Source organism: Pipra filicauda, unplaced genomic scaffold, assembly GCF_003945595.2.
Source record: "Pipra filicauda isolate LSUMZ 115617 unplaced genomic scaffold, ASM394559v2 scaffold335_size1511353_pilon, whole genome shotgun sequence".
Taxonomy (NCBI): Eukaryota; Metazoa; Chordata; class Aves; order Passeriformes; family Pipridae; genus Pipra; species Pipra filicauda.
Window position 1 is genome coordinate 1,333,255 of NW_024104460.1, and position 12,025 is coordinate 1,345,279.

The 12,025-nt window shown below is 46.1% G+C and overlaps 1 protein-coding gene across 1 annotated transcript in view; it reads left to right on the plus strand.

Annotated features, from left to right (window-relative positions):
- Positions 1-11,438: 11,438 nt before the first annotated feature.
- The window catches only part of GAB2 (GRB2 associated binding protein 2), a 92,665-nt gene continuing 92,078 nt past the window's right edge, over positions 11,439-12,025 (plus strand). The window contains exon 1 of the mRNA XM_027741626.2: positions 11,439-11,662. Within this exon, the coding sequence (XP_027597427.1) occupies positions 11,591-11,662 (72 nt within the window). The 5' untranslated portion in view covers positions 11,439-11,590. The remainder of the gene's footprint in view (positions 11,663-12,025) is intronic.

Genomic DNA, 12,025 nt, shown 5'->3' on the forward strand with positions numbered 1-12,025 from the left:
TACTACTGATGAACCCTTTGTAAATTGGCACACGCAATGTGAAGTGGCTGCATAACAACCCCGAAGACTTCTTTTCCAAGTAGATGAAAGAGACTGAGAAATAGTAATCCACTTGCATTGCAGTGGTAATACTGCAGTCACAGTTCTTTCTGGTGAGGCTGTATAATACTGCACCTGCAATATCTAAAAATACCTATTTATGTCATGTGGCACCTGCCATGTTTCAGTGTGCTCCGTGGCCGGATCATGCAAACAGCATCACCGCAAGGTCATTACTTTGGGGGGTTTCTTGCGTGCACTGAGACATCTGCATATCAAGACTTTTTCATGTCTCCTTCATCCGCTTGATTAGGCAGGTGTTAATTGTGCGTTTGCTGGTTTGCATTTCCCAGTACAGCCTCGAGTGGTAAGTCTGGTTCCATGAAACAGTTCAAGCACCTGCCTTCCCTTTGAAACCACTGAGAAGTTCCCACATCCCACACCCAAGTATCTTCCTGCATTTGGACCATCTCTCCTTTTGGTATGTTGTCTTAACTGTTATTGCTGGCCTTGGTTTGAAATTACTTCTCTCAGCAGAAAGATGTGGAAAGAGTACAGCTGCCAAACAGCCCCATTCATAGCCTGTTCCTAAATAATTTGGAATGAGCAGGTGTCCTCATTGAGATCCTTAGTCACTGGTTCTGTCACAGTTGCTGTAAATGAGAGTGCTTGAACTGGAAACCCATCTGCTGAGAACAGATTGGGGGCATGGCAAAACCATCTCCTGTCCACTCTGCTGTCATCCCTGCAGCAGCGCTGGACTGCCTCTGTTGGTTTTGGCATCAGCAGGAGATTGTTGATCCCACTGTGAGATGCCAGATCTGATGGGCAAGGTGGGGCTAAACAGTGACAGGTGGAAAACAAGATGTAGAGAAGACGACAATGAAAGGAGCCAAAAAGTTGTAAGTTAACATAGCATGAGTCACAGGTTACAGGGAATGATGCAGAACTGCTTCAAACAGGTGTGCAGAGTGGCTGTCAGGGTGACAGCCTGCAAGAAAAAAGAACTGGTCTGACCTACCCTTTGTTCTTTGCCCTGTTAAGAGTTTGTTGCAGGACTGAAGGTAAAGGTTGAACCTTTGATTTGTAGATAGGTAAATGAAGGTAAGAAAGAAATAACAAGGATGCACTGTGAGTAGTTTTTTGTGTGTTTCCAATGAGGCGTCCAAGAGGAGCAGTCTCCCCAGTCTTCTACACGTACTTCTGATTCATTGAAAGGTGCTTGGTGAGCTGGTCATCCAGTGGGCAGGGTTGAGCTAAGGGGACACTGCCCTTAGGTCTGAAAGCTCATTGAGAAAACTACCCCTAGTAATTTGGCAGATGAAGCATAAGGTGAGCACGGTTGTCTCAGGAGAGCTAGCCAGATGGCTCAGAAGGGTAAGAAAAGGTTGTCCAATCTTGGCAACATCATTCAACCTGTGCTGGTTTTCTTAGTGGTGGGAAAGAGGAGAGGCTGAGGCCTGTGTATGTGATGATACTGCTCAGGGTTAATACAGAGATTGGCGTTCTTGTGAGAAGCTTGATTTATGGGTACCCAGCAAGGGTGGGAGCTGCTCTTTCCCTCCAGGCTGGCATTGTTCACTTTGTGCTATGTATATATAACATGGGCTGGTATTGTCAAGGAATGCGACATGTTTTCTTTGGGATTTCCATGTGGAATGTCATGTATTTCCTTTGAATCTCCTCTCCTAGAATGAAACGGAAGTTAATCTGGAGGACAGGGAGTTTGTTCCTCCTGGACATGTGGGCAGGGAAATGCACCAAGAATTTCTTAATTTCAGCAGTTTTCCTTGCAACATCTTCTCTCTGCCTGCACCATGACAGTGGCTGAAGGCAGATAAAAACTCTGACACTTCTTCAAATAAAAAGCTGTTATTCTTTGCACACAGGAACCATCTCTTAGCCTGACCATGCAGTGCAGTAGCTTACCCTGGGGTGTTTTTAGTACAGTAAGCAGTCAGCCCTCAAGCCCAGGTGACCAGCACTGTCTCTGCTAGCACCATTTTGGTAAGTATTTCTTGACATTTCAGTTCCTCAGCAGACTGTACTTGCCTCTTTTCAAGTTTGTCCTCACTTTGAGCTTCAGAGGAAAGAATGAGTGTCATTGATTAATGCGTTGGTAGCTTTGCAACATTAGAACAGAGTGATGGGAGATAAAAGAGCAATGCCATAAACTTTGCATAACCAAATGCCAGCCTCTCAGAAGAGTGTTTAGAGGAAAACGTTTGTTTTTTTGATTTCAAGAATATCAGATAATCCCTTCACTTAATTTTTTTACACGCGGGATCAAAGTATCCCAAAGTGCTCTATTTTTAATTGAAAAAATAATACCTTCAGAACTAACATCATGTCTCAGTCTTCTCATTTTTAAATCCACAGGAGAGCAAATGCACACTCTGAAGCTATGAGTAGAGACTGCTGTTCTCTCCGTTATGATTTATGTTGTGATACTGTGGCAGTGTTCAGTGGACTGTTTTACTAGCTTCTGTACGAGCAGAGACAAAAAGACACATCGCTGGGCCAAGTGTTTAAAAGTCAGCAGACCAGCACAGGTATTTTAGCTGAATTACCTGCATCCAGGCCCCCAGACCTGCGGGAAAAGCAGCAAGGTGCCCGGCTCAGCAGTCCTCTCTCCAGTTTATTTGGTAGTAGTTGTAATTTATAAAGCATCACTTGTTTGAGGGAAAGCCAAGACTTTGATGGGAAATGTAACATACAGTTTTGCTTGCTGGACTAATATTGATTGTTTTGGAAATAGCTTATAGATGTGTTTTTCTTTAGGGGGTGAAGGGGACTAATTTGCCAAGAAACACTTTGGTCATTGTTTCCATTAAATGTGTTTCTATTATATGTGGCTTTGCTGTTGCTGAAACCAATAACAGCTATTATTACGGTTGTTTTAGCCTTTGCCTTACACTTAGGGAGAAATGGGAGATGGGTCCAAAGGAGAAATAAGAAAGACTTTGTATAAAGATTGACAAAGTTCTAATTTCCTCAGATCTAACCAAAGCTGCCAAAGTCACAAAAATGGTGGTCTCGGGGGTGAATTGATTGTTTTGTCTTACTGTTTGTTGCAGACCCATGACCTTCAGAAGGGTTGTAAAGTTTTATTTTATGATCCTGCTGATAAAGACACGTATGTAATTTACTATACGAGTTCTTACAGACTTGGCTAACAACAAGTTTGACCCGGAGTTCAAAGAAATTATGGCTCCCATTGTTTTATTGCTGCTGTGAAATGTATTATTTCTGTCCTACAGCTGTGTCACAGTGTCTGCTGCACAAGGTGTATGGAAAAGATGCTGTAAAGGGAGAGCTTTCACGTAAAGGGCAAGAGAGGGACACGACTGTGTGGCCATTTAAAAGTCATATACCAGCTCCATCAGAAATTGTAGGCTCTATTGTGGATGACATATGGATGAAATTACTTCAGAATCCACGTTGCTCTTATTGCTGATGCTATTTTACTGCGGGAAATTGAGGCACAGAGCAACTAATCTGCTTGCCCAAGGTTGTGGAAGATGTATGGCAGAAGCATGGAACTGACCCAAATCAACCAAATCCCTGCTCGGCGCCTGCCCACGGGACTTCCCTTTGTTTGCCTTTGGGTACGCTGGCACACCAGAAGCAAGGCAGGATGTTTGCAACTGATCTGGTTTCAAATGCATTTTTGGCATTTCTAAGATCCTAGACTGTGCTTCAGTGATTTTTATCTATCCCTGTATGTCCCGGGGCCTTTCAGAGATAGCAATCCTGCTGTTTATTTTTATTACTCTTACAATTTACTTTTTTTTCTGAATAATTTGAGACAGCCAACAGAGGATTTAATTTTCTTTGCAAAGCTTGATCTTGCTTCTTGTTCTTCACTGATAGCTGTATATCTTACTGTCTTCAGCAGGTTAATGTACTGATACTTGTGCTGAAAAAATGGAGTTCAGAGTTTTCAGAAGTCACCAAGCACACAGGTTGCTGGTAAAAAAATATGCAAACTGCTCAGGAAAAAATCAGTGTGGTCTGGGAGGTGGCCTTGATAAATCATGTAAACACTTAAATTTCTGTATGGAACTATTCTCTACTATCAGCTAGGGCTTCCAAAAGAGGCTAGATTTCCAGTCAAAGTGGAAAGCAATTATATTTCATTGACACGATGGTTTTTAATAATACTTCTATGGTGTCTTTACCTTCACAGTGATTTTTGAACAATAATTCTAATAATATCTAATAATACCTTTGGTGGTCCTTTGAAGATGCTGGGCTCTAAGTGGTCAGTACTGTGATTAAGCTGTGTGAAGCAGGCATACGATCCATATTTTTCTGAGACATAGGTCTCCCCATTTTCTGCTTGTCCCTCAGCTTTGCTGCTTCTCTCTTGATGAATGCATGGCCACAGGCTGCATGTCCAAGCAGGAGAGAGCTAGACACCCACCACATACAACTCAAAGGCTTACTGACCTCTCAGTGGTAGTGCTGCCCGGGCTGTTAACACAGCTGGGATGCTCCAGGTGAGTGACAGAGGAAGGTACTTGCCAGAGGCTATGCAGGGAAGCAAGAGTCAGCGTCAGAGTTCATTTTCCAGGCTCCCCTACCTTGAGAACAGGTTAGTTCCATTTCTGCACAAAGTTACAGAAACTCACTGCTCAACTGGTAGCCAGTTTGCAGCTCCATGAGATCCAGCTGTGAGCACTTACCCACTGCAGAGATGCTGTCATCACTGTAACTGATGAGGTCTCCTTTTGGCAGGCCGGAGTCACACAATGGCATCTCCATGAAGCTCTCGAAATGACCTCTGCAGTTGTTTAGTATAAATAAATCACGACGTGCTTTCAGGCTTGCTCAACATTGTGTACATGGTGTTATAGCTGCCAACACAGGGCTCTGCACAGCAGCTGAAATGCTAGAAAGGGTGTGCTTTAGGTGCTTCTCTGTAGACATGCATGGGTGGTGCTTTTCCATATCACCCTACACATCTGAACTTTGCCACCTGCAAAACCCAAATAACCATACAAGTAAAATCTGAGGGCCTGGTTTATCCAGTGGCTTCAAACAGTCTTTCAAATTCCATTATTACTAATGACATTAATAAATTATTAGCATTTATGGTGAATTAGGAAGCATACAGTTCAAGTATTTAGCAAATTTCACGAGCCTATTTGTTAATAAACTTGATGGATGACTTGCCAGGTAGGATTGTATTGCCATGTCCTTGGAGTACGTGTTAAAACATGGTGGTTTTAGCACTGTGTTACTCCAGTCCTTGATTGAGATCCAGTACCATCTGTAACAGTGCTGCTATGGATAAAAGGAAGAAAGTTTGTGCTCTTCCCTCTGAGACAGAACATTATGAAGTGTTCATTTCCCAGATCATTAGAAACTCAAAATAGCCATCTGGCCAAACCCAGAGATACATATGCCTGCAACTACAGCTTAACAGCATTCAGCTGAGAGGGTGGCTGCTCTGTAGCATTTGAGACTGGGAACTATAGAGTATCTTTTGCTCTGATCTCAGGGAAGTCTCTTTACACTTCAGACTTTTAGGAGGTGTCTATCTAAAATGCAATTGATGTCTCAACCAGGAATATAATACACTCTAAATGGGCTAAAATGCTTTGAAACCACAAGGGCGTATCACCTCCACGTGCTGCTCTGGTGATTATTTTCACTGTTAAAAAGGTGCCATATTTCAGCCTCCATTTGCCTGGCCTCAGCATCTGTCAGAAGGATATCAGCGTGTCTAAACTCTCAGCGTTTCAGCGGCATTGCAAAAGGCCACACGCTTTTGAATTTGCAAAATTTGACCTAAGGTATGATGGGAACAGGCTTTCACATGCTTCTTCCATGACTTAACACTGGTAGTGGCTGGGGGGTCTGAAAATAAGGTCTTTATGCTGCTGACTTTGTCACATTTACCAGGTGCCACTCTCTCACCTACAGGTTACCTCTAGTAGAGCTGTAAGTCAGCTACAAACACAGCATTTTGTGTATTCCTTACTCTCACATGGTGGTGTATAGCAGAAAATAAAACCTGGGGGAGTTCATTTTCATCAGCCGTTCACTCCTGCTCATGGTCTCAGCCCCCCTATTTGTACAGTTAGAATAATAAGTTCATATGTTTAAAAGCTCACGTGCATCATGGGTCTGTGCTCCAGCAGTTTTCACTCTAAGCTGTGCATGGTCTTCAATTGTAAACAAACATAGAGATACATACTCCAAGTAATTTACACTTTGTAGAAGAGGCCTGGACATAATACAACAGCAATGACTTCCTTCTTCTAATAGAATTTTTAGTTCATTATATTGACTGTACAGGGCAAGCTCATATCCTGGAGGGGTGTCACTGGAAGGAGGAGTAGGGGGAAAGCATCTGTTTTTATTCTGGCTTCTGTTTTGACCAGCAAATATAATGGCACATGACCGTTGAGCCGACAGTAATCCAGTTACAAAAGTCTTCAGAGTTACTGCACCAACCAAATTAAACTTGATTACATCCAATTATGCTGAAAAGCCAGACAACAGCTCTTAGCTTGGGGTGAAGTAACTTCTTGCAGTCGCATGTGGGGAGGCCTTGCAGGGTGTCAGGAGGATAATTGCTCATTTGCTCTACCACAGAGCACCATCTGCTCTTGAAGTAATGCCTAAGGATGTGAGAGGATACCAGGGTCGGGTAAACAGGCAGGGGAGCCCGGTGAAGATTTTCCCCCGCTTGTTTTATTATCATTTGTTTTATGGTTGCTTGCCCTGGGCTCAGCTGCGGTCAAAGCCCCATTGTGCCAGATAGGGTCCGTAGAGGGAGTCCTTCCCATACCGAGCCACTGGTCTCATCTGGGAAAAAACAAGGATGAAGTGGCCTTTATGCTTATATCAGAATAGTGTCTGTGTCTGGAGCATTGCCTGGTGCACTGTCCACCAAGCAGTTCTATAATGGTTTTCTGTCTTGAGGAGGTGAGAAAAAAATGGGAAAACTCCCAGTTTCTTTCACTTCTGTGGTAGAAATAGCATAAGGGGGGGAGGGGTAAAGGTAGCTGCCAGAAATGTATCTGGATCCAGGCAGGAGAGTTTGCATAAGGAACTCATCCATCCTAGAAGGAATTACCAAGCAGTAAGAAGTCCTACCTGGGCCCAAAACTGAGAAATACATCAGTAGCATTCTGTCCTAGCTCAGCTCCAGGCAGTTACTTCTGTCTAATTTGCTCAAAGAGGTAAGACTGGGCTTCAGTGTGGACTGAATAGGAAAACACATTTAATTATCTTCAAGTGTGAGGACTGGAAGTGTCCTCCAGCTGCATGCACAGATACTGTCCAGGCACCCCAGGCCCCTCCCCATGCTGCCCAATGGTCTGCATCCATTCTTGATGGGATGTGCTGGTTTTTACCAGAATGTCCAACAGGGAGAGGACGAAGTAGGCTTTCCAAATAGATTGCTTTCCCATCATCACCACTAGCAACTGGCCCATCAAGTCCAAGGGATGGTATGTGCCTTTAACACTGCTGACCCGCAAGTCATCTCTTCCCTTCTCTCTCTTTTAAGTCTCTATTAAGGCATCAGAGCTCTGATGCCCCATCTTTGCCAGAACACTGTAGTGAGGATGCTTCAAACTGTCTCATTATCTGATGAAAGCATCCTGTGCTACTATTCCCTCTGCTCATGGAAAGCACACAGTGCTGCTGGAACTGCTGTCTATCACATGAAGTAAAGGACTGTCTTGTGGTTTGGCTTCAATTGTGGTCATTCTGGGGGGCTTGCCGTGTTTTTCTGTGGAGGGTTGAAAACTTGACAAGATTTGAGTTCTTGAAAGAGGTGATTTTTTTTTTAACCTTGAAAATCCTTGGTGAAATAAAAAAGCTTGCTTCCATCTCTCTCTGCTGCAGGAACTGTTGCATGAAGATAAAGTCAGGTCCTATTGTTGTGGAGCTGGATCTCAGGAGACCAAGTATTCAGTCAGAATTAAAAGCAGGCAAGAAGCACCAAGGAGCGCAGATTTTTTAGCCTTTCCCCTCACCCCCTAGCCTGTTTCGATTTATTTTAACCTCAGTATAGGGCATTTCCAAGGGATTAGTGCCTGGCTGGGGTAAGTAGCCCAAAGCATTTCAGCCAGCTGGTCCCTAATCCACAGGAAATGCCCTGTGTCTCCATCCATCCCCTGCTTGCACCAGCGACCGGGAGCGAGGAGAGGAATTGCTCTGCCTGCAGCTTTCCCTTCTGCCAGCAGATGGCACAGCTCATATAAATAAATTTGGAGCAGGCAGGAAAAGCGGTGGGCATTGTGGTTTCTTTCTTAGAAGTTCTGATCTTTCATAGATTTCGGTTTCATACATGAACGAGAAACCACACTGAAGGTTAAAAATCCTGGAGGTTTCTGCAGGAGAAAGTGTCACTTTTTCATGCACTCCAGCACATTAAACACACAGTAGAAGGGCTTTTTCTTAGAAAAATGTTTCTCAGCCTTACCCTTGTTCAAGGAATACAATTGCTCATATGGCATCTCTTAATTTCTCCCTTACTTTGCCTGCTAGTTCTACTGTTCCCCTTTCAGTTGTTCCTCCTGGCAGAGATGGATTCTCTATGGCTTCGCATAGCTCCCTCAGTGGGTTTTTCCAACGTAGGGATGTGGTTTTCACACAGTTTTCCGCCAAGGCTGCTGGCTGTTAGCTCAGACTCCGGAGATTTACGTAGTCAACTGGGGCCAGCCTGAGTTCATTCTCCTCTGCCGGTTGGAGGAACAGCTTGAAGTTGGTAAAACTGTTACGAACGTGCAAGCGCTGCCAAATCAGAGCCGTGCTTAAGTCATCCTTAACTCCTAGGGGCATTGAGGGTGGTATTTGTGTGTATCTTCCAGGCCAAATGCTTTAAGGAGGGCCAGCATTATAAGGCGTTGTAATGTGACATGCATTGGATCACATGTAATCTGGCAGCCTGATGCCAGAATTAACTCACTGTTCCTGCTCTGCATATGGCCACAGTGGAATTGGGGAGGCACGTTCACGTGCAGCATCTTTGTTTCAAGCATTTTTCTGCACAGAGCTTATATTAAGGTTGGACTCGATGATCTTGGATGTTTTTTCCAACTTCTATGACTCTATGATTCTGTGTCACATTTGAGATGGCAGCATATTTAAATGTGCAAAACATGCTACCCATTTGCCATCCAAAAGTCCCAGCAATCTGAGATACATGTGTCAGGCTTCACCAAAGGAATAAAAGAAGAATTCACAGGGGTACTTCACGTTTTGGACGCTGTTCAGATACATGTTGAGATATAACCAAGTCAGTAAATGTGATCCAGAATAGGGGATGAGTGGAGAGAAAGGATAGCACAGCAAGGGAGCAGGGTAATAAACCAAGGCCTGTCACAGAATATGTAGAATATTTCATTCCAATTCACACAATGATAATTATGGAGCATTTCTTCAAACATCCATCACCCAAATGAAGTGTTTCAACTCTATGTGGTGGAAGTTGTTAACATAAAAATGCAGACAGGGTTCTCTGCAACTGGTATTCAAACTGATACCACTTTGCATTGGTGTCAGTATGAGTGAATTCCTAACCTGTGAATCATTAACATACACCATGGAATAGTTTTGCACGATACCTGTGTATTAATCATAATTGTCTGCTCTCGATGGAGTCTTTCTGAATCCCCAGTGACTCACTGGCCTCCCTGAAATCACTGTGTGTTTTGGGAAGATCTCTCAAGTGCAGGTCACCAGGACACAGTTTTCCCTGTGAATGCGCAAAGTTCCTCTAACCCAGGGGATTTTGCAGGTGGGACTCTTGCTCTCATGCAGTGTAAATTGATACAGCTCCAGTGCACTGAATAGTAGGCAATGCTGGCTGAGGCCAGCACAGAACTGGTCTCTCCATCCTCCCCTGCTCTCAGCTCCATCACACACACTGCATTGGCAGAGATAGGTGAGCTGATCTGACCACAGCCTCTCTGTGCAGAGATTGCCCAGCACTGGAATAGGATCAAATCCTTCCTTTGGGTAATGAGAAGGTAGAAAAATCTTCCTTTTTAAGTCTTTGCATTTCACTGTCAGAAAAACAAAGCTGTTGAGAAAATACATTCCTAACAAATGACTGACTTGTTCTTTAAGGGGTTATTCCCCTGCTTTATGCATTCTCAAAGATGATAAACAACATATGGCTTAACCATGCTGTCCCCATCTTGAAAAGAGGTGTCGTTCCTACCTCCCAGAGGCGCTGTGAGTTGCAATTACTGTTCTGAAGTGATGCAAGATCCTTGCTGGAGCGGCGTTATATAAAGGTTGTTGTTGTTTGACATAGAGTAGAGCATCCAGCCAGCGTGGAGTTGTTATTGCACCAGCCACGGCACAAACATGTAAGGAGGGACCGTCCCTGCCCACAGAGGTTGGACAGGCAGGGAAGCTGAGGCAGGGATGACTGAATGTGCCCAAGCAGGTTTGGGGCAGAGCTCCTGTATGGAGACAGGTCTTAGAAATCCATCCCCAGCAAACAACCCTGGGTTGTGTTTTCCACATGAGCATGGCTAAGAGGACTCAGCTTTTATGGGTACCATGCCCAAGTTTTTACTTTAAAGAATGCAGTGAAAGGAGGTTTAGAGCATAACCCAACTCGCAGGTCTGTAGAGGGACGCTTTATTGCTGCCTGAGCGGGGGAGAGGATCAGACTTTGAAATGTACAGTGTTTCTAGATCTGAAAGATGATAGTGAATCTCAGCCAGGGTATAATATGCCGTAATACAAAACCTGGCTTGTCTGCATGAGTCAAATCCCCTTTCAGTGGCCACTGCTCCATTACTTCAAAATCAATAATAAAATACTAAGCTTTTATTGATTCCCCTCGGGTTGTGTTGGTTTTGTTGGTTTGTTTGTTTAATTTTTTAAATTTTATTTTTCTTTTCTCCAAGAGGGTTTTTGGCATCACTAGTGTTTGGCTGTTTCTTGCTCAACCTCTTTGTTTTCCTATGGCACCTTCATCTCAGGCACAAGCCCCTGAGCGCAGCAGGGATAAAGCCAGCCTCACCTTTCCGAGGTGAGAAGGAGCTTCTCCATCAAGAGAGAGGAAAGGTCCTGGGATAATGAAACCTTAGAGTGGAGGGGTTTAGGGGGGGAGTGTACTTTTTTATTAAGGCAACGCTGCGCTGCTGGAGATCACCTGCTGCAGTATGGATAAGATGGATAAAGTTTCTCTTCAGGCACCTGTATCAGTGCGGGGGGAACAGGGACGAGCGGCAGCCCCTCGAGAGCGGCGCGGGGCTGGGCAGCCCCTCTCCCCGCGGGGTTTGTGTCTTTAACAGGGCTGGCGGGGCGCCGGGCGGGCGGAGGCGTGGTGAGCCGGGAAGGAGCCAGTTTCCTGCTTCCCCGCTCGCAGCCGAGCGGCCGCGGCGGCAGGGGGAGGCGCTCGCCGCCCCCCCCATCCATCCCTCCCTCCACCCACCCATCCATCCATCCGCTCACCCACCAACCCACTCCCGCCCGCCCGCCCGCCCTTCCTCCATGGGCCGGCGCGGCCGGCGCTGAGCGCCAGGAGGCAGCGCCCGGCAGCGCCCGGCAGCGCCCGGCTGCCGCGATGAGCGGCGGGGAGGTGGTGTGCTCGGGCTGGCTCCGAAAGTCACCGCCGGAGAAGAAGTTGCGGAGATACGTAAGTCTCAGCCCACCCCATCTCATCCCTGCCCTGGCCCTGGGAAAGCCGGGATCTGTCCCCTCCGCCTCCATCCCTGCTCCCCCGCCGCCAGCCCGGGTGCACCTGCCGCCGCCTCTCCCGGCGCCGCGGAGGCTCGGCAGGGCGGGGGTGCCTCTTGCCCGGGCGCGGCACGGTTGGTCGTGACTCCCCGCCGCTCGGGGAAGGAGGGTGGGAGCATTTCTGAGCCCCCCGGCTTGTCCTCTGTCCCGCGGTGGTGGGGTGGGAGGTGACGGCCGCGGCCGGAGCGGGCACGCTATGCTGGGGCCGTTCTGGCTGCGCCCCGCGGTGGCCGGGCTCACCCGGGACCTGCGACGGTCACAC